At 36.9% G+C, this 24,424-nt stretch overlaps 1 protein-coding gene across 2 annotated transcripts in view; it reads right to left on the bottom strand.

The window, feature by feature from the left end:
* The window catches only part of LOC106052000 (extracellular tyrosine-protein kinase PKDCC-like), a 33,070-nt gene extending 8,921 nt beyond the window's left edge, over positions 1-24,149 (bottom strand). The window contains exons 1-4 of one of the 2 annotated variants that reach the window (XM_013207238.2): positions 23,940-24,149; positions 22,560-23,560; positions 20,477-20,608; positions 6,134-6,336 (exon numbers count right to left, since the gene is read on the bottom strand). In XM_013207238.2, the coding sequence (XP_013062692.2) occupies positions 6,134-6,336; positions 20,477-20,608; positions 22,560-23,276 (1,052 nt within the window). In that variant the 5' untranslated portion in view covers positions 23,277-23,560; positions 23,940-24,149. Of the gene's footprint in view, positions 1-6,133; positions 6,337-20,476; positions 20,609-22,559; positions 23,561-23,802; positions 23,825-23,939 lie in introns of those variants that run through there. The other variant, XM_056022424.1, reaches the window with a different exon arrangement.
* Positions 24,150-24,424: the final 275 nt, after the last annotated feature.

Here is a 24,424-nt window from a genome sequence, read left to right as displayed (position 1 = left end):
TAAACCCAAAACCCCTTTTGGCAACGCTCATAGCATTTTGAGTGCGTAATTTACTTTTTTTCTTACCCTGAAGATGTATTTTTTAGCTTCAAACCCCCCTGGCGGGGTGTTAAACTCAAAACCCCTTTGGCTACGTTCATAGATTTTAGAGTGAGTAATTTGCTTTTATTTATATTGTAGAGGTACTTTTTAGCTTCAAACTCCACTGGAGGGGAGTTTAAACTCAAAACCCCTTTGACTACACTCATAACATTTTGAGTGTATAATTTGCTTTGTTTTTATTATTAAAGATGTATTTTTTACCTTCAAACCCCGCTGAAGTGGGGTTTAAACTCAAAACTGAGTCAAAACCCATTTAGCTACGCTCATAACTTTTTGAGTGCGTAATTAGCTTTTTTTTTTATATTGAAGAGGGGGTTTATCGTAAATTTTAGATGGGGTTTTAAAATCAAAATCTTCCTTAACTGTGCTCTTGGAATTAAGGGATTTTCGTTTGCATTTTTTTTTGTTTTCTTTTGTAGTAGAGGGGGAGTTAACTGCAAAAACCCAACGTAGAGGGTTTAAAAGTCAAAACCCCTGGTAGGGGTTTTTAAACTCGAAACCCTCTGGTAGGGGTTTTAAACTCGAACCCCCCTGGTAGGGGTTCTTAAACTCGAACCCCCCTGGTAGGGGGTTTTAAACTCAAAACCCCTTTGGTTGTGCTGGGGCAAGTGATGGTTTAGTATTAAAATCTCAACTAAAATAAACAAAATCAAAGCAAAAAAGCAGTCACTAAATTCAAACTCCCCCCCCCTTTCGGGGGGGGGATTTCATTTCGGGGGGGGGGGTTTGAACCCCAACCCCCCCCCCCCTGGCTACGCCCATGATGGAGAAAGTCCACTGCCGTACAGTAGCGTGCTCACAATGCATGCCTCCTAGAACTATGGAGAAAGTCCACTGCCGTACAGTAGCGTGCTCACAATGCATGCCTTCTAGACCTCAAGATTACTTCGTCTGCTCTTTGATTGGATGAATGTTTGACCAGGCGATATCTAGGAAGCGCGGTGGCTTGGCTTCCTATCCGAGGGGTCCCGGGTTTGAATCATGGTGAAGACTGGTATTATTAATTTCAGGAACTACTTTACTAATCTAGATCTATTTTATTTTGGGCCCTATTGTACATATTTTTTTTTTTGTCTTTGGTACAAAAGTCCAAAACTTGACGTAATAACAAGGGGAAGCAGTCTTATTTTTTAAGAACAAAAATTGGTTCCATTTGCACAGTTATTTTATATTTTAGTATTAATTAGGCGAAAGCGACTTTATTACCAAATTTTAAGAAAAATTTAATTACTAATTATTTGACGTCGTTTTATCGTTCAATTTAAACTTTTCTAAATTAGCAGCAAGATCAATTCAAAAGCTCTTTAAAAAAAAAACATATATAAACCCAATTAACATTAACAATTTTTAAAATGTTAAAATATCTTTTACTAAAAAGGATCTTTTTAAAACGTATACCGTTTTTGTGTGAGGCGTCTGCAACAATATCGATTAAAAAACTTTTAAGAGAAGACATTTCAAAACTTTTCTACTGACGTGATTCTTTTTGAAGGGTCACAATGGTCGAAATTCTCTCGTCAGAATGGTCGAAATTCTCTCAAGTGTTAACATCGTTATTTTCACGACTTTTTGTGACGGAAAAAAAACAAGTTCGCGTTACAGTTAGGGAAACTGATGCCCTCTAATACTATCTTCAGAAAGAACAGTTTAAAATTATAGACATAACTCTACTTTTGGGGGGGAAAAAAGACAACGTTTAGCGGGCGGGGGCGCCAACGGTAAAAGTTTGAGAAACACTACCAATTAGCCTCGAATGTCTCTCACGCTTCAGATAGGGGCCACCTCTTCTTATTTGAATTTTATTTGACCTGCTATCTTCTTACAGCTAGACTTAAGGAGAATGAGTTTTTGAAGCTCAGAAATGCTTCGCCCCGGTCATCGCTGAAGGAACTTTAAGCACTCCCCGAGACAAATAGATGACTAAGGTAGCGCTGCAAAGTACATTTTCTCCTTTAGGTGGTAGTCAAAGTTTGAATAACACAGCATAATTTTTTTTTACAGTTTTCCGACCATACGTTTAACCAAAACCAAAGGAAATATATATTTAGGTAATGTATATAAATATACATTGTAAAATATGCAAAACTACTTTTAAAATGTCATAAACAATGGGATTTTAATTATAGAATTGCCACTCATTTTACATTTTGTTCAAAGAATTAGGTATCAGTTTACTGTATGGTTCAACGAAAAGTATTAACGATAGTTTCTATTGGGAAAAATCTGGATTAAGTTGAAGGCGGGGGGGGGGGGGGGTGACACCCTGGGCTAACCGCACCGGGTGACACCGACCCTAGTGACGCCACTGTCTTTAAAGATTTCATTTGTAATAAGTGTGAAAGTGTCGTCTATTCCATTGTCTGATTTAGAGATATTCTTTTAGGTCATGCATGTCGATTTTTTAGTTTCTTCAAAATAACTTTTACTGCGTTTAGACTTCTTATCAGACATGGTATTTCTCTTTGAATATCGCCTTTTGGAAAATCATCATATACGCCAACGTTTTGAAATTGACATCTACAATAATTCGTCGGTTGTTGAACTAAAGAATTTTTGGTTAGATTGTGTCTATTTCATTAATGATTGCTTCCAGTAGGAGTTGAATCTCAGCGTTAAAAAAAGATCAATGTACATAAGAATGAACCTCATTTTCTCTTCTTAAATAGTGATTGCTCGCCTGACATTTTCTTCATGTATTTAATTTTTTATTCTTCTGAATCATAATGCTTTTTTAGAAGTCTTTTTGTTTAAAGACTTTGTAAATGTTGTAAAATGTTTTACATGTTTCGGATGTTCCTTTAGAGTTGAATATAGTTTACTTCCTAATCCAAACCTCCCACAGGACGACGGGGGATGGGAGCGGGCAGGGTTTGAACCCAGGACCATCGATAAACCCAAATCTTTTCTTATCTTATAAAATAAAAAAGATGATTACGTCATACGCGTCATGCATCTAGTCATGCATGTTAACCAATGACTTAAATTCTGCCAAGTCATTGTTTTTTCCTGGCTGGCTTGTCATTCTATGCTCTAATAGCACTAGGGAAGAAGGAGTATTTGTACAAATTTGTCCTAGCATATTGAATGAAGAATGTGCCTTTATCTTTGTGTCTTTCTGAGTATTGTATTAAATTTTGTTTTTGTATTTAAAGATTATGTTTCAGTGTTTTAAGTATAATTGCTACTTGACTTTCTGAGTATTTATCCTGAAGGGTTTCTAAATTTAGTGATTTTACTAAAGGTGTTACTCTAGTCAAATGTGAATATTCGTTTGTTATGAATCGCACTGCTCTATTTTGTGTATGTTTCTTAATGTTTTCTTCAGTTGTGAGGTCTCAAACAGAGGATGCATATTCTATTATTGGCCTAGCCAAGGTTAAATAACATTTTAGTTTTATGTTCTTATTTGATTTACAGAAATTTTTTAAAATAATAAATGCTCTTCATATGCATACTTGTATACATTCTGTACTATTATTATAGATTATAGAAACCAAATTGATTCATAATATGTACATTTTTGTAACTCTAACAGACCCCAGAGAGTGCCTGATGATATAAGGAGGGGTTCTCAAGGGAAAAAAACTGTTCCAAAAAAAAAAAAAAAAAAAAACAAATTTTAATATCTCATAAGCCCTAAAAAAAAAAATTTGTTTTGAATATTTGATCTGGCAAAATTTTCAATATTTTTGTAAATTGACTTTTTCATCATTTTGTAGACCTTTGTTGTCATCATTTTCTGTACCCTTGCTGCAGCCTTGCTGCACGATCATGCTGGAAATCCTGGAATGTGTTTTTGAAACTATTTCCTATATAAAAAATTGTTTTTTTTTAAATGAAATATTCTTTGTATTATTATTAATATAAAATAATATGTTATGTGTTTTCTTTGAAATAAAAATATAAAAAAAAAAGTCCCAAAAAAAGAGGCATGAGCCCAAAAAAAGAGGTGAAAGAAAACCCCCCAAAAAAGAGGCAAGAAAAAAGAGCCCCAAGGATTCCTATGATAAAAAAGCTAAAAATGAATAGCACAAATACTGAGGTTTCTTTTTTTTTTTTTTAAAGAAGGAGAAACTATTGTCGTGCATAGTCTGTCGAATCTGTCTTATAAATCAAATGGTCTGAAAGGGGAACTAGATATATAGTACATCTGCATTTTTGTTCTTAAAAAGTAAAATGTGTTTATGCAACAAAAATAAATTACATTATTGCGTTTAGTGGTTTTATCTAAATAATTTTCTTCATTGATCCATGATTGATCTAGGGATTAACTAAAAATGCGAATTGTGAAAAATTAAATGTTAGATATAAAGTTTTTTTTTTTTTTTTTTTATCTTGCAAGGTAGGCCCTAGACATGTTTCATTAATAAGACATAAAGTAACGATGAGTTAATCTAGCAGTGTATGTTACTTCTGATAATCTATTGAGTTTTACTGATGAGTGAAATTGTTCCATGCTCTGATGGCACTGGTATAAAGAAGACGCACTTACACGAATGTATCCTCCCTGATAGCAAAGATTTTGGGCCAGGTAAGGGATCCAACTGGCCAGCCCATACTAACCACATGGGCCCCATTTGGGGGATGAACGTTGGCCCAAACGGGCTGAGTCTAGGCTCTGTCTGGGGGCCCAGAAAATAGTCTTGTGAAACCCGTGTGGGGCCAGTAAGGGGGAGGACGTGGTCCTTGGCCCTTTGGGGGGAATAAATAAAAGCCCAAATGGGACCTTTAAGGGGCGAGTCTAGGCGCAATCAGGGGGCCCCAATGAAGCCATGAAACAACCCTCAAGGGGTCAGTGTGGGGCAAACATTGAGGGGCTTGAAAGGGCTAAACACATGGACCTCATTTGGGGGATGAACGTTGGCCCAAACCGGCGCCCTTATAGAAAAAGAAATTTACCTTTATCACTGTAAGCATTTTATTAGGTTTTATTTCTGTATTTGTAAGTTATTGTTTAGTGAATTTTTGTATTGTGGCTACTTTATTATTTAGTATTCCCTGGAGTAGCCTGTCAAAAAGCTTAGAGATTTTACTAATGTTGTTACACAAATTGTATTCTTCACTACCATATGTTACATAACACAAAACGTTACTTCAAAAATAAAAAAGATAATTACTTCCTACGCATTTCATGCGTCAATCTAGTCATGCATTTCAGCCAATAACTTAAACTCTGCCAACTCGTTGGTTTTCCCAGCTGATTAAGGCAACCCATTCCATTCTCTAACAGCACTAGGGAAGAATGAACACTTGTATGTATTTGTTCTAACGTATGGAATAATAAATTAGCCTTTATCTTTGTGTCATTCTGAGTATTTTATTAGGTTTTGTTTTTCTATTTGTAAATTATGGTTTAGTGTTTTATTCCATCTGCTTCTGTGTTAGTTTGTCTTATTATATTATTTTTATATTTAAATTTGAACTATTTAGACTTACTAAATTTAGTTTCTTCGCATGTTTTATTTAAATAATTTGTTTTTAAAAAAGTACATTTTTTAGAGAGTTTTCCAGAAAATGATTAACAAAGTAGCATTTTAGATAGATCAAGTTAAAGTCCGGTCAGATTGATCAAGTTACCTCCGGCCGGATAGATTAAGTTACATCCGGCCAGATAGATCAAGTTACCTCCGGCCGGATAGATCAAGTTACCTCCGGCTAGATAGATCAAGTTAAGCTCTGGTGAGATAGATCAAGTTACGCTCCGGTCAGATAGACAAAGTTAAGCTCCGGTCAGATAGATCAAGTTAAGCTCGGACGAGACTGAATTCAGCCAACAAGCTCTGGCCGCTGCCAAGATGAAGGTCATTGGTTTCTCGTCGGAGCTTATCTGTTTTTTATTAAGTATTGCATTCTAGTGCTGCTATTAGCCTATAGTTTCTATAGTTTACATGCCAAGTTTATTTGTTTTCGTATTCAGATTTACAATTTTACAAACAGAACCAACTAAAAACGACTATTATCCTAAATGTCCACAAATTACGATAGCATATCAATGCGTCTTAATCAGAAACGAAAAACATTCTGCCCAAACCTTTTTGAGATGTTCTCAAATTTAAAGTCGCAGACATCTTTAAGTGAACAAGGCGGTTCAGCAAGTCCGGCGTCGTCTACATCGGTCAGTTTCAGCGTTCCGTCCACCAGGACGAACTGAGACAGTCGAAAATCGTTCAGGGCTATGGAGCCGAGAGGTGAGTGAGACAAATAGTGGACTAGCCTTGAGATATCCAGAGTTATCTGAAAACATACAAATGAGTTAATATGTCAATATTTTTTATTTTGTCGTTTATTAAATTCTCCACCCTCTCAGGTCTATATGCAGTTAATCATCGCAGTACTCTTTTTGGAGAAACAGGAAGTGGCGTAGCTACGTTGGGAGGATGGGAGATTCAAATTTGAAAATCCCCCCTAGCCCCAACTTGAGGGGGTACCCTGAATGAGTTTACGAAATTTGTTTTTACTTTAAAATATCTCATGTCATGGTGTCAAAAACCAGGAGCTCCTAAAGAGGTCTTGCCCAAAATCCTTAGCTATGTCATTGCAAAGGGCATACAAATAAACAGACTACAGAGGATGGTCATATTTAGGATAAAAAATAAAAGGATAAGTCAAGCAAATTTGAGTTGTTTTTTGTTTTGTTTTTTCAGATCAAATAATTTATGTGTTGAAAAATGATGCCCAGGATTTAATGTGTTTAAGCTAATGTTTACTTTTGAAAACTTTTTTTTTCAATGTTAAAAAAATAACAGTATTTCATTTTATATTTTCGTTTTAAAATTTGTACTTGCTCAAATGTAGAGCCTGCTGTGCGTGCCGCCGAGTATCTTAGTCCAGTACGCGTCCCACAGTTTGAGAACCTGCACAACAGAGACTTGGTCCTTTGATGGAATTTGAAGTTTTTAACTATTCTCACAGTCTCTCAACTTTCGCTAGCTTCATCCCACACTCTCCCACACACAGAGTTCTGAGTCATTGAGAAAAAGCTTGTATGTATGTGTGTGTGTGTGTGACTATGTGTGGAGAGAGGGGGGGGGGAGAGAGAGAGAGAGAGGCTGGGAGAGGCAAGCGTGTTTTCCGAATGGGTTTGATAAAAGTTCGCTGTCATCGTGTCAGGAAACGACGCGGCCGTGCAGGTAGTTAACTGACCCCTGGTGGCAGGGCCTGTCTTGTCGCGACACAAGAGTCAGAGGTCAACGCCAAAGCGTGACTGCTCAGCCCGCAGTGCGACGTAAACAGAGGGTGCGCTCACCCCCCCCCCCCCCACAACTCAGTGCTACGGAGGGTGAAAGAGTACCGTGTGAAGATGAGGAGAGAAGAATACAACATCAACGTAAATAATCTCTTTTAAATATTTGGTCACTAGCCCACCATCGCTTCTGTAAATACCTAGCTTGCTTGCCTGTTTTGGAGATCTAAGTAACTAGTTAACATATGCGGCTTGATAACTTCAAATATTATGTGCCAATAATATACATTGATTTTGTTTTTATTTCAAAGCTTAAATCAACTCACTCTGTCTGTCTGTCTGTCTCTCTTTCTGAACACGTCATTTCTCTTACTTCCCATTCTAGGATAAGTTAAAATCTTGCACAATTATTTATTGTCGAAGACAACGCATAAATCAATAAAAAAAAAAGTCCACCAAATAGTTAACTAAATAGTAGGCCTATTCAATATTGAAAAATGGAAATAATTCTTAAAGTATTGAGATATATGTCCCGCCCTGACAAGCTTTTTTAAAGTACTTTTGTTTGCTTGTTTATAAGTATAGAGAAGGAGTCGCATACAGTGGCGTAACTAAGGGGGGGGGGGGGGGGATGGGGGGGGAGAATTTTAAAATCCCCCCGGGCCCCCACCTAGGGGGGGCCCCCAAATGGGTGTCCGAAATTTATTGTAAATACATAAATTAATATATTTGATTGACTAATAGTGTCAACGGGTGTCTTTTTTTTTCAACATTTATGGATTAAATTTATCACAAAGACTAAACCTAGATCTAGGTCTATCAGTACGTTGACTTTGTTGACATTTAAAAAATATTTTTTCCCACAGAGATCAAAGTTTTTTTCTAAGTTAGTTTTACATTTTAAACTTTGTTGCCACGAATAAAACTGCATGATATACAGCGAATTCCAGGTATCTTGTTACCTTTACAAATATTAGATCTAAATGTCGAGTATTTTATGGCTACACTAATTAACCTGGAATCAAAATTTACAGAATGGAGTATAACAGATCCAAAAGTTATTCTTAATAATGCTAGAATAGTCCATTATTCGGGTTTGGCGTCTATAATTTCAGAATTAAACTTCACACTCGAGTTATTACCCCTCTATTCATCTTTCCTCAATCCAATGGAAACTCTCTTTTTATTTCCATCTAATCCTTTTGCTTTCGCACAAAACATAAACAACAAACAATGACGTAATATCATATAATATTAGCACATCATTCCTTTTGAAGTTATTATCACACCCTTCCTTTTAAAGTTCTTAAAAGTGATATCTACTAGCAGGGCCGCCCTAGCATTTGCGGGGCCCTATGCGAAACGGATTGCGCGGGGCCTAGTCTGGGTAGGGATGAGCATAATGTCTAAAGTATTTTTTTTAAATTAGAAAATAGGCCTACTTTCGTCTTTGCAATACATTTTTATCAAATGAAAGCTCGCAATGCCACTTTTTATTTATAGGCACCCCAAAATGTCAATTTCGTCTATTCTTCAGGAGATTTGAATAAATTCAAAAAAAGTTCAGGACTTTATCGTATATTTTGCCTTTCATGAGATTTCCTGGAGGCCCTGGAAAATCAGGAGGTCACGAAAACCCTGTTATTTTATATACGTTATAATGGTTTAATTTAATAATGTACACTTAGAATTAGCGCGGGTCCTATGAAAGCGCGGGGCCCACTGCCACCGCATAGGCTGCAGTGGCCTAAGGCCGGCCCTGTCTACTAGGAACTTTAACAATTCGTCCACTTCTGGTTGTCTTGACTGGCACAACAAGTTCTCTAGACGTTGGTCTATAACTGTCTGTTTCGTTTCTTCCAACAGTTTGCAGTTCATTGTCTACATCGGTATCATAATACCCAGAGATGTCTTCATCGAAACTCTTATTCAAAAAGCGTTGATTTCTTCTGTATGTTTTTCCGTTTATCTTTATGATGTAAGATCTGGGTGCTGAATGTTTTTTTATGACAACTGCTTTCTGCCATGTTTGACCTAGACGAACTCTCCGACAGAATAATCTTTAGGTAGTCTTGCTTTTGCATTGTATTTCCCTTTGCTTTTCATCTGTCGTTCGTTGAGTAATGTCTCTGCATTTTCAGCTACCTATGGTTTCAATAGTTTGGGATCAGTTGGAATGATTCCCTGAGTCTTCTACTCGTCAGCAGTTGTGATGGTGAATACGGCAGTCCACTTATCGGAGTATTTCTATACTCGAGCATAACCAGATATGGATCTTTCCCACTTTTGTATTCTCTGAATCCTTTTGCTTGCGCACAAAACATAAACAACCAACAATGACGTAATACCATATAATATTAGCACAGAATCTTCTTCATGCAGTGGAAAATTAAGAATTTTTTGCCTATCTTGAATTCTGGTCAAAGCTCTTGCGCCCAATTAATATAGTTCAGAAGAAACTACAAAAGTCTGGACTGCATATACGGGAAGCTGCTAAAGAAATTAGTACCCTTTCATGCTTTCTGCAAAATGATGAGAAACTGACAAAAAAACCAATCCATCGAAAAAGCAAAAGAAGGTAGTGAATACTATGGATTCCCTGTAATCAAAACAACCAGAAGAAAGAAAAGACTTGATGGGAAGTTGAGTTCTAATGTAGGACTGTCAATAAAACTGACATTCAAACGTGTTGCGACAGAAGTGCTGGACAGATTTCAAAGGCTGGAAAGAAAATGGATACCTTTGGGTTTCTTCTTGAACCAAGACACCTGTTAGATGAAGACCCACTTATGACAAACTGTGCTACGTTTCCTGTTTGTATGATGAAATAAATGGCAAATCGCTTTTTCAATGATGTCATTGATGCACGAGCACTTTTCATCAACAGTAATACAACCACCAATAGACATATTGAGGAAACAGGCTTCATATGGTAATTACGTGTGCTCAAACTTTGCAACCTCCTCCGAATACTGCTAACTCAGGCCACTTCCATTACGTCATGTGAGAGATCATTCTCAAAGCTCAAATTCATCAAAAGCTATCTCAGGTGCACAATGACACAAGAAAGGCTTATCATGGCTTTAATGTCAGTGAAGTCATAAATACTAGAAAGTATCGATGTAGTTGATGTTATAGATGTCTTTGCTGCACAGAATGCACGACGTGAAGCGATATCAATTTAGATTTGTCACTTGTGCATTATTTAACTAATAAATAAAGGTATTATTCATTAAAAGAGTCTTGATTACTTTTTGTTAAGTTAACTGATATACTGAACCAATTGGATTTGGAGCGTATATATTTTTGCGTACATTATCCCATGTCATATGTCGAATGTCAAAATGTAAGGGGCCCCCAAAGAGGTCAATCCCCCCAGGCCCCCAAATCCCTAGTTACGCCCCTGGTCGCATACGATTTTCTATACGACTGAAAATTATTTTTTTTTCTTGCTTGGTCAAATTCATCCTCCTTATCTCCATCTTCACTGAAATGAAATCAGTTGGCTTAACGTGAAGGCGGTCTGGGCCTGATTTTATACGTGAAGGAGGTCTGGGCCTGATTTTATACAAAGTCTTACAATACTTATCTTATTTATATAATACAGACGTTACTTCAAAAAAGAAGATGATTACGTTCTACGGGTCATGCATTAGGTCAAGCATATTAACCAATGACTTAAATTCTGCCAAGTCACTGGTTTTCCTGGCTAGCTCAGGCAACCCATTCCATGCTCTAATAGCACTAGGGAAGAAGAAGTATTTGTACAAATTTGTCCTAGCATATGGAACGAGGAATGTGCCTTTATCTTTGTGTCTTTCTGAGTATTTAATTAAATTTTGTTTTTGTATTTGAAGATTATGGTTCAGTGTTTTATGTATAATTGCTACTTCACTATTGAGTCTTCTCTCCTGAAGACTTTCTAAATTTAAAAACTTATATTAACTCTGTCTGTCTGTCTGGTAAAAGGTCTGTACTCGTTATTTCCCTCACACCGATTCCCGAATCAAGTTGAAACTTTGCAAAAAAAAAAATTACAATTTAGTAAAATAATTACTGATGGTAATTAATTATTTTGTTTGATACCAACAAGGGAAATTAATCCTTCTTACTTAGACTTAGACTTATTTCTACCCCACGATCAAGTTGATACTTTAAACAATTATTTATTATACCTAACAACCATGAATCTATTTTTTTTTAAAGTCAATTAATTATTTGGTAATCAATAAATTTGTTTGAAATCGTAGGAGGGAAAAAACTTCTACATTATTGAAAGAGATAGTTGTAAGGACGGAGTTCTTCCACTTGGATAAGCTTTGATGTTGTTTTTTTAAAGGATTTTTTTTATTTTGTTTGTTTAATCAATGAAAAAAAAAAGATAGATAAGATAATAGGATTTGTTATTGGTTCTATCAAATGGAAATTCTGTTTGACTACAATTTGACCAACCTCAGCGTAACAATATAGATGCAAATTCGAACAACATTCACGTATGAAACACATACACACTAACAACCAGCGCTTTATAAATAGACTTCTATGAACTTCTCGATGATGACAGATGATCTTGTAACACTCTGACCGAAAGTGGGATAAAGGAGTTTTTAAATCTTTCTGTTTTAGTCCTAATGGAAAGGAGACGACCACTTCGTTCAGATCTTATGTAACAGTGGTTTAATGGGTGCAGGTTGTCTTTAAGAATCGTGTGTATTTTGGAAAGGCATCTTTCATAAAAAAGCTCTTCAAGAGATGGTAGCTGTGTTCGAGTGACATACGATGCTTTTTTAAAATTAGTCTATTTAGTCTATGTCTTTGTGCCAGTGAAGTATTACTGTACCAGCATGTGATGGTAAAGTTGATTAGACTGCTGATGGTTGCTGTATAGAGAAGTTTAATTATTGTTTTGTCGATGTTAAATTTTATTAGCTTTCTAAGATAGAAGAGTCGTTGGTGAATTTTGGTGTAAAGGTTTTGACAGTGTTCACCAAATTTCAATTTTTTTGTTGATGGTTATACCTAGCCTGTAGGTATTTATATTCTTGCATTTGATCTACGGTTTGATTGTTTATCTGAATTTCTGCAAGATGGCCTAATTTATGTTTTCTAAAATCTATTATCATTTCTTTAGTTTTCTGAACATTTAAAATTAGAAAGTTGTCTATACACCTTTTTTTTTTAGCCCAATGAAGAATTTGCAAGCTGAAAAAAGAAATAGTTCAAATGCTTATTGTTTCCCCATTGCACAAATTTCGTAAACAATTTCAATTAGTGTGAATACGGGTTGGGGGAGAGGTCATTAAAATGTTTTAGTTCTAAACCTTTTCATTTTTATTAGTGGATATCGTATTTCATTCAGGCCTTGCCCCGGGCGCAATGAGCCCTTTGGGGGCGCCGTGGTAGCTACGCCACTTGGGCCTACAGCTTAGACACATATAATCTCAAAGTAATAGTTTAGGCGATTTATTTTAGTGAATGTTAAAAGTCAGTAGATTAAAACCACACCCTCGGCACTTCCTTCAGTCAGATCTAGGTCATTAGTTTCATTAACACGAGACAGCAGACGTGTTAAGTCATGCGTACATGTGACAGCCATGCATTTGTCGTGCTGCTCGTTAAGCGCAATAAATAAGGCCGGTTGGCATGGAGACCAGCTGGTCAACTCTTAGGCTTTGTAAAGCTAAATAACGAAAGTCAGTCAAAGTTGAGGTAAAGAAAACAAGCGCATTCTAAACCACGGCATAACATGGTTTGGGGAAAGTTTGCTTAGCCGGAGAAACGGTCCGGCTAATTGCCAAGACATGAACATGCGAGTGAAAAGGTCCGGCTAATTGTCTAGACGTGAACAAGTGCGGATGTGTTTATCAACTGGCCGCGTCCACTGCCTGTACTCCTCACGTCTGTATGTTTATGAAAATATGACACGATGACACGAGGCTATTTTTAAACTCAGCGCGCCAGGTTAAGAATATTGGATTGTGGGGGACTGAAAGGAGGGAAAGGGGGGGGGGGTGTCATACAGTGCGAGAAGGCTCATATCTAGATTTATAATCATACATACAGTTAATTATAGCGTAGTGGCATCGGATCAGCGAGAAAGGGGGGGGGGAATGGTGAAGGTAGCAGACTAACCCCCCCCCAAAAAAAAAAAATTGATTTCTTTTTCGTACTTTGCAGTTTTTAGGGAGGAAATGGGTCTAGAATATATATTTTTAAAAATAACACTTTAAAATAAAAAGATCAACATCCACCAAATAACTCTCCGGCGTGAGAAGTCAATAGTTATCACCTACCATAACTCAGGTATATAGAGCTAAACCTCTTCATGATCAACATGAATTTAAGTAATCTAATGCCTACACTTTATTATTGCAAATCTTCATTCACAGAGAGAGAGAGAGAGGGGGGAGGGAGAGAGACAGACAGACAGACAGCTAAATAACAGAATCAATTCAAAAAAGAAGATAAGTACGTTATACAAATGCGCACTTGTCTATGTAGTCATGCATGTTAATAAGTGACTTCATATACTTCAAATCTGCCAAGTCCCTAGTTTCCCTGGCTGACTCAGGCAACCCATTCCATGTTATAATAATAGTACTAAGGATAATATATAATAATATAATATTAATATAAGGACAGACTGCTTATTAACACATATCAACTACACATCAACACATAAAATTACAGATCAAAACATATCAAATAGGCTAGACATCAGCACATTTCAAATGAATATCAACACATATTAACACACATCAAATACATATAAACACATATCGAAATACATCAACCACATATCAACAGTGCAACACATTTTAACTTGTTTTCTGGACACGTTGTAATCTGATATTCTATGCTGCCTCCAAAATTATTTCAAGGTGAGGAGTTGGTTTTATTCTCTACCCTAACAAAAAGAGTTTTTTTTTTTCAACATCATAAATACATCCACTTTTTCCAATTCCAAGATCTAGATATTTTCAAGAGACGTAGGGGCCTCTCTTTTTACCAAGCTTCTATCAACTCACTCTGTCTGTCTGTCTGTCTGTCTGTCTGGTACAAATTGTGTACACATTATTTCTTCCTCTTCCCGGTCTCGGATCAAGTTGAAACTTTGCACAATTATTCATTGTCCTTATCAAAACATAATCAATAAAAAAAAAATAACAATTCAATTAAATGATTACTGGTAATTAAATCATCAGTTTGATAAAGAAAATGGAAATAAATATTACAGTATTTAAATACATTGTTGTAAATGTGCAGTTCTTTTCCATATATATAACCGTGTTTTTGTATTCAATGTATTTTTTTGCGTATTTTGCTTGTTAATTTAGGTTACGAAACTATTCTGGATGTTGTGAGATAAATTATCAGACATTATGGCATTTAAAGGCTTGAATTACCTCCTTCGAAGTAAACAGCGCCTAGAAACACACTTGAAAAGCCGCGGCCTAACAGAAGTCTTGTACGGTTCATTAAGTGCGGACTAAGTGACCCCCGAGTCCAGAGCCTGTTGGTTTTCAAAGTCGAGAGAAAGCTAAAAAAAAAAAAAACCCGACCGACTTGACCACTCTCAAACTCATAAGACAAGGAATTAATTAGGAGGTGGGACGGTATTGGACAATGAACAGGTTTACAACACTGCGTTTCCAGTGCAGAGAATTAAAATACAAAGTTGTTTTAAGAGTCTATACTAGTTTCTAAGTACAAAACTACATCCCAAGCAGAGTACAGGAGTTAAGATTGTACTTTCTATTTCAGTTTCATTTATGTAATTAGTGGTAGGCCTACATGTACTAGGACCACAATCGCTGATAATTATATTGTTAATGATATCTGTAAATCTCAAGATGAACACTATTAGGGGACTACATTGAATTTTATACCCCTTGTAATGAAGCCTGGTCCTGTTGGCAGCGCCAGGGAATGTGTAACACTTTATAAATAATAATAATAATTGTGGTCCTAGCAGCAAAAAAAGGCACATTTCTCATTTTTAAAACATAGTCACAAAGTAAATGATTTAAAAAAAATAAAACAAAATATAAACATACTTAAAAGACAAAGATTTATTTCCCTTTTTCGACATCACTCTTTGATTATCTAATCAGCTATTGTTTTTTTTATTGATGTTTTGTTAGGGACAATGAATAATTGTGCAAAGTTTCAACTTGATACGAGAATGGGAAGTGGGAGAAATAACGCGTTAAAATGTGTACCAGACAGACAGACAGACAGATTGAATTGATATAAGCTTCGTAAAAACTAGATCTATAAATGCAAAAAAAAAAAAAAAAAAAAAAATCTCAAATTTCAAATTGATAAAAAGCATTGAAGTAAAAGAAAAAAAAAAAGGCCTGGGGCTTAAAAGGAAGTTTATAAATCCTCAATTTCTGTTCGTTTGCTACAATCTACTAAATTTCTTTACCCATAAACACTGGTTGCACAAATGGCGGCTGGCTGAGTAGTTGGCTGCTTCTGCTTGTAAAATCAATGTTTATATTTCTTGTGCAGTCTTGAGTCGTGTTTCTTCTTCTCTCTCTCTTAAGCATGTGACTAGAAGGGGCGAATCCAGAAATCGGAGCGAGAGGGACACTTTTGAGTGTACCGCCCTATATAATGATGGTAGGGAACAATGACGCACATTGAGTATTTAAAGGTCCTGCTCATTCACTAAATTTAGAAAGCCTTTAGGATAGAAGACTTTAAAGTAGCAAATATACATAAAACACTGAACCATAATCTTCAAATACAAAAACAAAATCTAATATACTCAGAAAGACACAAAGATAAAGGCACATTCCTCGTTCCATATGCTAGGACAAATTTGTACAAATGCTCCTTCTTCCCTAGTGCTATTAGAGCATGGAATGGGTTGCCGGAGCCAGTCATGGAAATCAATGACTTGGCAGAATTTAAGTCATTGGTTAACATGCATGGCTAGACGCATGACGCGTAGGACGTAATCATCATTTTTTGAAGTAACGTCTGTATTATATAAGATAAGATAGTATGTAGAAGCAAACCGTTATTGTCATGTAAGAGGTCAGTCGCATCCATCCGTGAAACACCGACAAACATGGCGGAAAAACTATAAATAGCTATCCTTTTGGTGTATCCGTTATATGAAATAAAGGAAGTAGTTTTTTTTTTAAAGGTATATAATATTTTGTGTGTGCACTTGTTGGCTCTGCAGAATCAAATATTTTTTTGTGAGCTTTTCCATTAATAGCGCAAAATCATTTCACTATGGAGGAAGCATTAGACTTTCTATGACTTTAAAACCTTTCTTGAAAACTAATGGACAAACTAACTAGCGGGAATAAACGAGATTTAATACGAAGATCAGCTGCTATACATGGATGATTGAGGTATTATTAAATTTACCTCTCAATACGTTTTATTTTTGGCAGTGCAACATTCCCACTTTCAATTTAACGTCCTTGACAATGTTTACAGTTCTAATGGTGTTAGCTGGATTGGTCAAGACCTTCTTGAATAGGATATTTAATGACATTTTAGAATAGAAACGAATTGTTTCTCATCTTATGTACAAAGCTTGTATGGTCTGTCTGAGTGGAACTGTAGGCCAATATAAAGAATTAGATCGTTAGGCTACTCAAATTTGTAACTAGCAATTGACTATAGCTCAGTGGCTAACATGGGTCTATACTGGATAGATCAGTGGCTAACATAGGTCTATACTGGATAGCTCAGTGGCTAACATAGGCATACACTGGATAGCTCAGTGGCTTACATAGGCCTATACTGGATAGATCAGTGGCTAACATAGGCCTATACTGGATAGATCAGTGGCTAACATAGGCCTATACTGGATAGCTCAGTGGCTAACATAGGCCTATACTGGATAGCTCAGTGGCTAACATAGGCCTATACTGGATAGCTCAGTGGCTAACATAGGCCTATACTGGATAGCTCAGTGGCTAACACAGGCCTATACTGGATAGATCAGTTGCTAACATAGGCCTATACTGGATAGCTCAGTGGCTAACATAGGCCTATACTGGATAGCTCAGAGGCTAACATAGGCCTATACTGGATAGCTCAGTGGCTAACATAGGCCTATACTGGACAGCTCAGAGGCTAACATAGGCCTATACTGGATAGCTCAGAGGCTAACATAGGCCTATACTGGATAGCTCAGTTGCTAACATAGGCCTATACTGGATAGCTCAGAGGCTAACATAGGCCTATACTGGACAGCTCAGTGGCTAACATAGGTCTATACTGGATAGCTCAGTGGCTAACATAGGCCTATACTGGATAGCTCAGTGGCTAACATAGGCCTATACTGGATAGCTCAGTGGCTAACATAGGCCTATACTGGACAGCTCAGTGGCTAACATAGGCCGATACTGGACAGCTCAGTGGCTAACATAGGCCGATACTGGACAGCTCAGTGGCTAACATAGGCCTATACTGGACAGCTCAGTGGCTAACATAGGCCTATACTGGACAGCTCAGTGGCTAACATAGGCCTATACTGGACAGCTCAGTGGCTAACATAGGCCTATACTGGACAGCTCAGTGGCTAACATAGGCCTATACTGGATAGCTCAGTGGCTAACATAGGCCTATACTGGACAGCTCAGTGGCTAACATAGGCCGATACTGGACAGCTCAGTGGCTAACATAGGCCTATACTGGACAGCTCAGTGGCTAACATAGGCCTATACTGGACAGCTCAGTGGCTAACATAGGCCTATACTGGACAGCTCAGTGGCTAACATAGGCCTATACTGGACAGCTCAGTGGCTAACATAGGCCTATACTGGATAGCTCAGTGGCTAACATAGGCCTATACTGGACAGCTCAGTGGCTAACATAGGCCTATACTGGACAGCTCAGTGGCTAACAAGTCTGCCCCTCAATCATGTAGGCTCGAGCTCGAAGTAAGACTCTGCAACTTTGCTATGTACAGGGCTTTTTTTTTGTGACGGTACGCACCGGTACGGCTTACCGGCACTTTTTTGAAAAAAATATTACTTTTCTTGTAATTTAACGTATATTATTAATTTTTAGTAGTTAAAAGTTAGGCAATCAACAACTGAGTACCGGCACTTTTTTTTTTTTTAAAAAGCACTTTATTTATCACTATATATATAGAGAGAGCTCCTCCTTCGTGGTCGAAGATGAGCATAATTAACAACGGCCACCCGCTCCATCAGAACTACGCCAGGTCGTCGCGAAGTGGGCGACTGCTGTCAATCAAAACAAGAACGGAGCGGTACAAAAACTCGTTCGTACCTCACTCGGTCAGACTCTATCACCGCCACTCATTGATCAGGGAACATGAAATGCACCAAGATACCTGTGTGTAGTCGCTGAATGAACTCTATATGTTGTCTGTTGTATTTATGTGTATTTTTCTGTTGTGTTGTCTTTATATGAGAAACGAGTCCTTGTAATCACAACAAATTTCCGTAAGGATCAATAAAGCAGTCTTAGTCTTAGTCTTAGTCTTATTTCTCATTTCCTATGGACTCAAAGATGGCTATAAAGTCCAATCCTCGCTTTAAAAAACCGGCCACATATGTGGCATGGGTGGGTTATGTCAGTTGCAGATATGCCTGCTTCTTCTCTCAGCTTTTTGTGACCTACATATTTTGCCACATCCAGGGCAAGCATAACCATTGTCCGCAGGTTGTCGATTTAGATTTTCTTTTCGCCGTCTGCGTCTGTCCTCGGTAGCGAATTTTCTTTTTGTCCCAAATGTGTATCCCGCGGCCCTTGTGAGTGACCTCCAGCTATATATATATATATACGTAAACAACAATTTATATTCAATGTATACTTTTTTCTCTCCCTCTATAAAACCGTTTTCTTTTTTAATCCCTGCAGTGAAGTGTATTATAACTATTCTTGACATTTTTGTTTGGTGCGCGAGGTGCCAGACTTGTTTGACATTGTACATACACATTGCCAGTTAAGCTGCTTCATAGTGTCTTTACACATTAAAAAAAAATTGCATGTTCATCTTTTCTCGTAATGCCCAAGAAGCTAAAAAGAGAAAAGCAACTTAAAGACTAACCACGAGTGTTCCGCCTCGCTGCACAAGTCTGAGGACTTCTGTACAAAAAATAAAAAAAAAATGTACTAACTAATATGGTTGACAGCTCGTTTAGGTGTATGCTTTTGTCCTCGATAGGATTTTGTGTTGTCCTCAGTGTCGCCTTCTGTCAAGTCAGTGTAGGCATTAAATGTCATGTCAACTACAATAAGATAAACAAAGTAGCGACTGACACGCTGGGGGGGGAATTGAATGCCAGCTCTGACGCGAGTGACACTTCTAATAGAAATGTAATTAAACACAATTAGCAGCCCTGCACATATTTGCTGATAAGGGAAGGTGCTGACATTTTTTTTAATGTCCCATTCTTTTTTTTTTTTTTTGTTCTGTTTAGAATAAGAATCTCGGATTTAAGTCCGTGCAGAGCATAGGTGTTACGTCACGTGACTAACAGGATGTAGTTTAAAATATGCATTGAAACAATGTTCTGACGTTTTAGGGTAACTTAACACTGCCGGCTTTAGGTAAAGACAGTATTGGCAAATGCTTGGTAATACCCTGGCTGTGGTAAACAGCGCTAACTTTTTTTTGTCCCACTTTACTTTAGTCTTATTTGAGAACTATACTCCAGAAAAATTGCTGGCTCCTCTACAACCAAAGCGATATATGTGGACGGGAGTGTCCCTCCAAAATAGGGCTCCACAGTCATATGAAAAAGTGTTCGAGATGAACCATAGTCGTTCTACGACTGAAGGAAGCCAACTAAACTCAAGAACGACGCCGAAATTCGGCAGCATTGTGTCACTTTTATCGCTTGAATTGTCAACAGTTAAATTTCTAGGAAAATCGTTAGAGGCGTTTTTGAGATCAGCTGTCCAGGTTTCTGAAAGTTCCATGAAGTTCTGACTTGAATAGAGGTATTGTAAAAATGTGCAATGTCATATTGCTTTCATTCAGGCCTATGGAGGGAAGTTTTATCATTGGTTTAGAGAAGTATCAACTCGAATGACAACAACATTAGACATGCAAATCATTGTCTACCTCATTTAAACTCATTTTTCAAAACACGTTAATCAAATAAACTCATAATGTGTCCCACCGAAACAACTCTTGCTACATTGAAATGAGATAGATCTAATAATCAAAATGTGTCCTACCCTAAGTCGATTCTCCCAAGACATTTGAAACAGCATAATCTGGTCGATGGGTACTCCAAGCTCTGTTATCAAGGCCACTGAAGAAATCTCGTGGCCTTCATACAGCTTTGGCGAAATACAAAAACCCAGAACCTGTAAATGGAGATAAAAAGAATATAAAAAATACTTATTAAAAAAACAAAACAAACCTTATCCAAGGTGAAGAATTTACAGCTATATTTCTCAATAATAAAGATTTTTTGTTTCCTGACTTGAATGTTGATAACAGATAAAATAATGAATTACCAATAATTAATTGATTAATTTGTACATTTTGCACAGCTGCCGCATTTTGTTAGTTACAATAAATTATTGTTTAATGTTTCAAAATTTGATCCGAGAATGGGTGAGGAGGTAACGACATATGTAATAATCTAAGGGGTCAAAATTCAAATCTCATAATTCCATATCTCTGAATACTGAAGAATCAATTTCACTTTCGGTTAAAAAAAATTACCAGTAATTAATTGACTAATTGGATACTTTTATTAAAAAATAAGTCTTGTATTGTATTTGGCAATAAATAATTGTGCATAGTTTCAACTTATTCTTAGAATGTGGGAGAAATAATGTGTTAAAACGTTTTACCAGACATGGGAGAAATAATGTGTTAAAACGTTTTACCAGACAGACAATGTGTTGATACAACCTTGTTATTCTATCTTAGGACTACTAAATACAAAATCGAAGCTATGCTTGTTCGCCAGTGTCTTTTGTTTCCGTCCCCTTTTTACACACACACACTACCTAAAAAAATCTAGATTTAAAGACCCTGCAAGATAGAAGACTAGAAAGTAAAGTAGCAATTATGCATAAAACTTTATACCATAATCTACAACTAGAAAAAAAAACTTAATAAAATACTCCAAAAGACACAAAGATTAGGGTATACCATCCAAATGACCAATTGGATACTTTTGTAAGACAAATTTGTACAAATGCTCCTTCATCCCTAGATCTATGAGAGCATGGAATGGGCTTTGAAGAGATTAGTGTTTATAATTCCCTACTCCATTATAAAAGACGCAACACATAGAAACGCACAGTGAACATTGCCATAACACAGTGAACGAAGCAAAAAGATGTTGTCACGTGATAGATCTTTGAACGCCTTTAAAAAACTTCACCAACTTAACCAGAAACATTTTTTGTCAGTTACTCAACATTTTATTGTGAGTTGTACTACTGAAGAATGATAATATAATCGGTTTGGTAGTAACTATGTATGCTCTCCACCTTTTCCAGCTAACCGCTTATTATTCTTAGCTTAAATTTGATATTCTAAAACAGTGATGCCCAACCTAATTCGACCTGCGGGCCATTATAATTTCTGACACTTGTGTCGCGGGCCACATGAACGAAAAGGTACACACAAAAAAATTAAATTTACCTGAAATTTGTAACTAATTGATTAGAAACCCGTGGATCTAGTACTTACATTAAGAAATTGGATATCTGAAGCGATTTTTCTCACGCGTCTGAAAATGTCTTAATTTCTCTACTTAAAATAGAGCAACATTATAGCTCTCTTTACTACCGACTCATTTTCTTGTCGTTTTTTGGTAAATATTCCTATCGATCCTCCAATCTGTAGGCGTAGTTTAACGATCTTTTATTCGCGGCTCAAACCAAGAATGTCGACATGTTTGTTTCATAATGACGTTTATATGTTGTTCTTTTTTTTTTAAATAGCCACATTTTCTTTACAAATCAAATATGGTGGCTTATGATAATGCTCCACAAAAAAAAGTAAAGATCCGTTTTCTTTTTATGGTGATTCTCATTTCATAAACACACTAATGTTAAATGTCATGGTACCAACCAATTAAAGAAAAATTGAGGGCTCTAACGTAGGTAAAGATACATAAGTCAACATTTTTCTTTTTTGGAGGAGGGTGTCTACTCTTCGTGCCAACATTTCGGCGGGCCGGATGGAACAAGGTCGGATCTGGCCCGCGGGCCTTATTTTGAACACCACTGTTCTAAAACAACCACAGCTTACAAAACAAACTCACTACCGTTTCAACAAACAAGAGTCTCTTACCTTCACGACATTCTCGTTCTGCAGAGAGCTCAGGAGCAGGATCTCTTTGACGATTTTCTTTGCCGCCTTGGCGTAGCACTCCGCCACGCCGTGCCCGTCTGTTAAACAGGATGTGACGTCATGGCCGTTGACGTCCACGGTCTTGATGGCGACGTGTCGATCTTTGTAGACTCCCTTGTGCACCACTTTAGTCCAGCCCCGACTCAGGTACGTAACATTTCGAATCTTCTCCAAATCGTCGCAAGTTAATAACTGACCATCTGCTTGATGAACGGCACTCCTTAGCCAGTCGTCAGAAAAATGAAACTCTTCTTCAAAAATTGTATCCACAAACTTAATATCAATAGTATCTCTTTCTCCCATCAATTTCCTACTTTGCCCATGTCCCAATCTTTGCTTGTAATATACACTGTTGAAAGACACTGAATTGGAAAGAAGTTCGTCCGAAAGGCCTTTGGACGAGTCTCTGGAATATACATCCGCTTTATGTAAATAGTTCTCATTTTCCTCGGTTCTGAAGCTGTATTGCACGTGAGATTGGTTGATAAAAACAAAAATATTCAGGAAAAAAACATTGGCAAGAACCAACATAAAAACACAGGCTGTCACAATCAATCGAACATCTTTAGTTGAACGCGATCTTCGAAATGATTTTATAAAACTTGTATCCAACATACTGTTTTGTAAAAACAGTCCTATATGTCTTCGCGCATTCATAGTGTGTGAACTGCGATCATTTGTCTTCGTTTTATTGTAAGGTTCAACTCTGTAAACGAAATGGTTAATCTCACACAGAGAGGAATGCTTTGTCTGATATTATTTCACAGTCCAAAAATAGTCTTTGATAAAGACCTATTTTAAGTCACAGACAAAGAATAAATCCCGAATTATTAAGGACGCTTGCTCTATGAACCCTTGGCATTGACATTCAATCTGTCAAATGTCGGTCACATAATCAAAGATTCCGGACTAACCGCTTCTCATTTCTATTGTTATAACTTCTGAAATGATCAAAAACTTTTCATTAAAACCACGAAACAAAATATACCTTTTTTATTGTATAAATATACAAAACGATAATTGTAAACATTTTAGTTTTAAATAACAAATTTTGACGTAGAAAAATTGATGTTTGGAGATCGTGAGCTAATCATTTTAATTTAATCGTATTTATTATCATATTAAAATGTAAAATGTATTAAGAATTTAAATTATGTCAAGTGTTCCAGACCTAACTTATTACCTTAAAAAGACACACGACGTGGAGCCATTGCCTGCATATAATGGACCCGCACAGACATACGTATTATGGACTATATAAACCTAGAACTTTTCTAAGCTATTTTAACAGAAGGTTAGTGTTAAATACATAATATTTACCTGTATGCTATTTAAACAACATATGCTAGGTGTTCACACGATTTATGTATTTTTAATCTGGAAATCATATCACATCTTTCATATTTTTAATGAAGAAAAATAATGTATGAGCAAATCCAAACGCACGTCTTTTTTTTTTCGATATTACTCTCCGTAGTATCAAAACTAAATTATCTCCCCCTTTACTGGGACTAACTCGCCGCGACGTTTTAAATACGAAGGAGAAAAAATGACATCGCCCGTACGCCATAACTCAGTGCAGTCCACGCCTTCCTTAGTTTTTTTCTCCCTCCGCGCAGCTCCAGAAGTAAAGAGTTCGCTGCGTTTCACCGCCAATCAGCGGCACCGCGCAGACGTTACCCCGAGCTTGACACCTCAGACCTGACATCTTGATAAACATAACCACCCTTGCTTACGTCCCTTTGCTGGAGCTGTTTAATTTGAGTCGATTTCTCCAGTCATATTTTAGAATTCATTTTAAACAG

Source organism: Biomphalaria glabrata, chromosome 3 (assembly GCF_947242115.1).
Source record: "Biomphalaria glabrata chromosome 3, xgBioGlab47.1, whole genome shotgun sequence".
In the NCBI taxonomy this organism is placed as follows: domain Eukaryota; kingdom Metazoa; phylum Mollusca; class Gastropoda; family Planorbidae; genus Biomphalaria; species Biomphalaria glabrata.
This window is presented reverse-complemented; position numbering and strand designations above follow the sequence as displayed.